Source organism: Frankliniella occidentalis, unplaced genomic scaffold, assembly GCF_000697945.3.
Source record: "Frankliniella occidentalis isolate FOCC.00 unplaced genomic scaffold, Focc_3.1 Scaffold1702, whole genome shotgun sequence".
In the NCBI taxonomy this organism is placed as follows: domain Eukaryota; kingdom Metazoa; phylum Arthropoda; class Insecta; order Thysanoptera; family Thripidae; genus Frankliniella; species Frankliniella occidentalis.
The window spans coordinates 1-1,017 of record NW_026268802.1 but is presented as its reverse complement, the minus strand read 5'-3'; the positions used below and the strand labels follow the sequence as shown (position 1 = coordinate 1,017).

The following is a 1,017-nucleotide window of genomic DNA, read 5'->3' as shown; positions in this document are numbered from 1 at the left end:
CAATTGCCGTGCCTCTTCTTGACATGCAGGGGTGAGGGGAGTAAAAGTATCACCCCATTCTTGACGATTCAAGCTGTCTTTCTTGCACTGGTTATGAGACAGTTTTCTGTATGTTTGTATTTATTTATTAATTAGTAGTAAATATTGCAAGTTCTATTGTTCGGGAATTTTCAGGGAAAAACTTATGAAACATGAAGTACAGATCCAAGTCATTGGAAATTTGAATCTGGTGCCACAAGAGTTAAGAAATGCAATGATCAAAGTAATGTCCATGACCAATGACAACAAAAAACATATCTTGAATTTTGCTTTTGCTTACACTGGTATGCAGCCCTCATGACATGGTAAAGTGTGATTAAACCTATTTTGAAGAAATTCTCACCCTTTTTGTCTTTGTAAAATTGTTCTCTAGGTAGAGATGATATTTTACAAGGTGTTAAAAAAAACAGTGAATGGGGTGGCTGGTGGAATGTTATCGCCATCAGATGTGACTCAAGATCTGCTTTCAAAAACATTGTACACTCGTCATTCTTCAAATCCTGGACTACTTATTCGAACCTCTGGAGAGGTTCGTCTCAGTGATTTTTTACTTTGGCAGGTAATTGCTTTGTACATCATGTTTAAATGGAGCAATAAGATTTTTATTCAGATTAGTTTAATATTTATTCTGACTTTTTTCAGATGTCTTGCTGTTGTATTTTCAGCACAAATGTGCTGTGGCCAGACTTCTCTCCATGGAACTTTTTGCAGGCTTTGCTTCACTACCAGCATTTCCAACGAAATTTAAAAAGGGTACAAATTCTTGAAAATAGATGTGCTGAGTCGTATCTTAACTTTAATACAGAAAGTTTTGTTGAGAACCTAAAAAAGGAAGCATAATTTATCTTTGTCAAAATGTTAACAAGTGCGCTTTAATTTTTTTAATGATCTAGGGAGAGGGGCTGTGGGAAGAAAGGTGGCAGAGTTATAACAGAGTTCTAATAACAAACTTAATTGTAGCACAACTGGTTAGTGGTT

At 35.6% G+C, this 1,017-nt stretch overlaps 1 protein-coding gene across 1 annotated transcript; it reads left to right on the top strand.

The window, feature by feature from the left end:
• The first annotated feature begins 100 nt into the window (after positions 1-100).
• On the top strand, positions 101-1,011 carry LOC113204116 (dehydrodolichyl diphosphate synthase complex subunit Dhdds-like). The gene is made up of 3 exons (XM_052276110.1): positions 101-323; positions 413-598; positions 682-1,011. The coding sequence occupies exons 2-3, from the start codon at positions 419-421 to the stop codon at positions 877-879; spliced, it is 378 nt and encodes a 125-aa protein (XP_052132070.1). The 5' UTR covers positions 101-323; positions 413-418; the 3' UTR covers positions 880-1,011.
• The last annotated feature ends 6 nt before the right edge of the window (positions 1,012-1,017 follow it).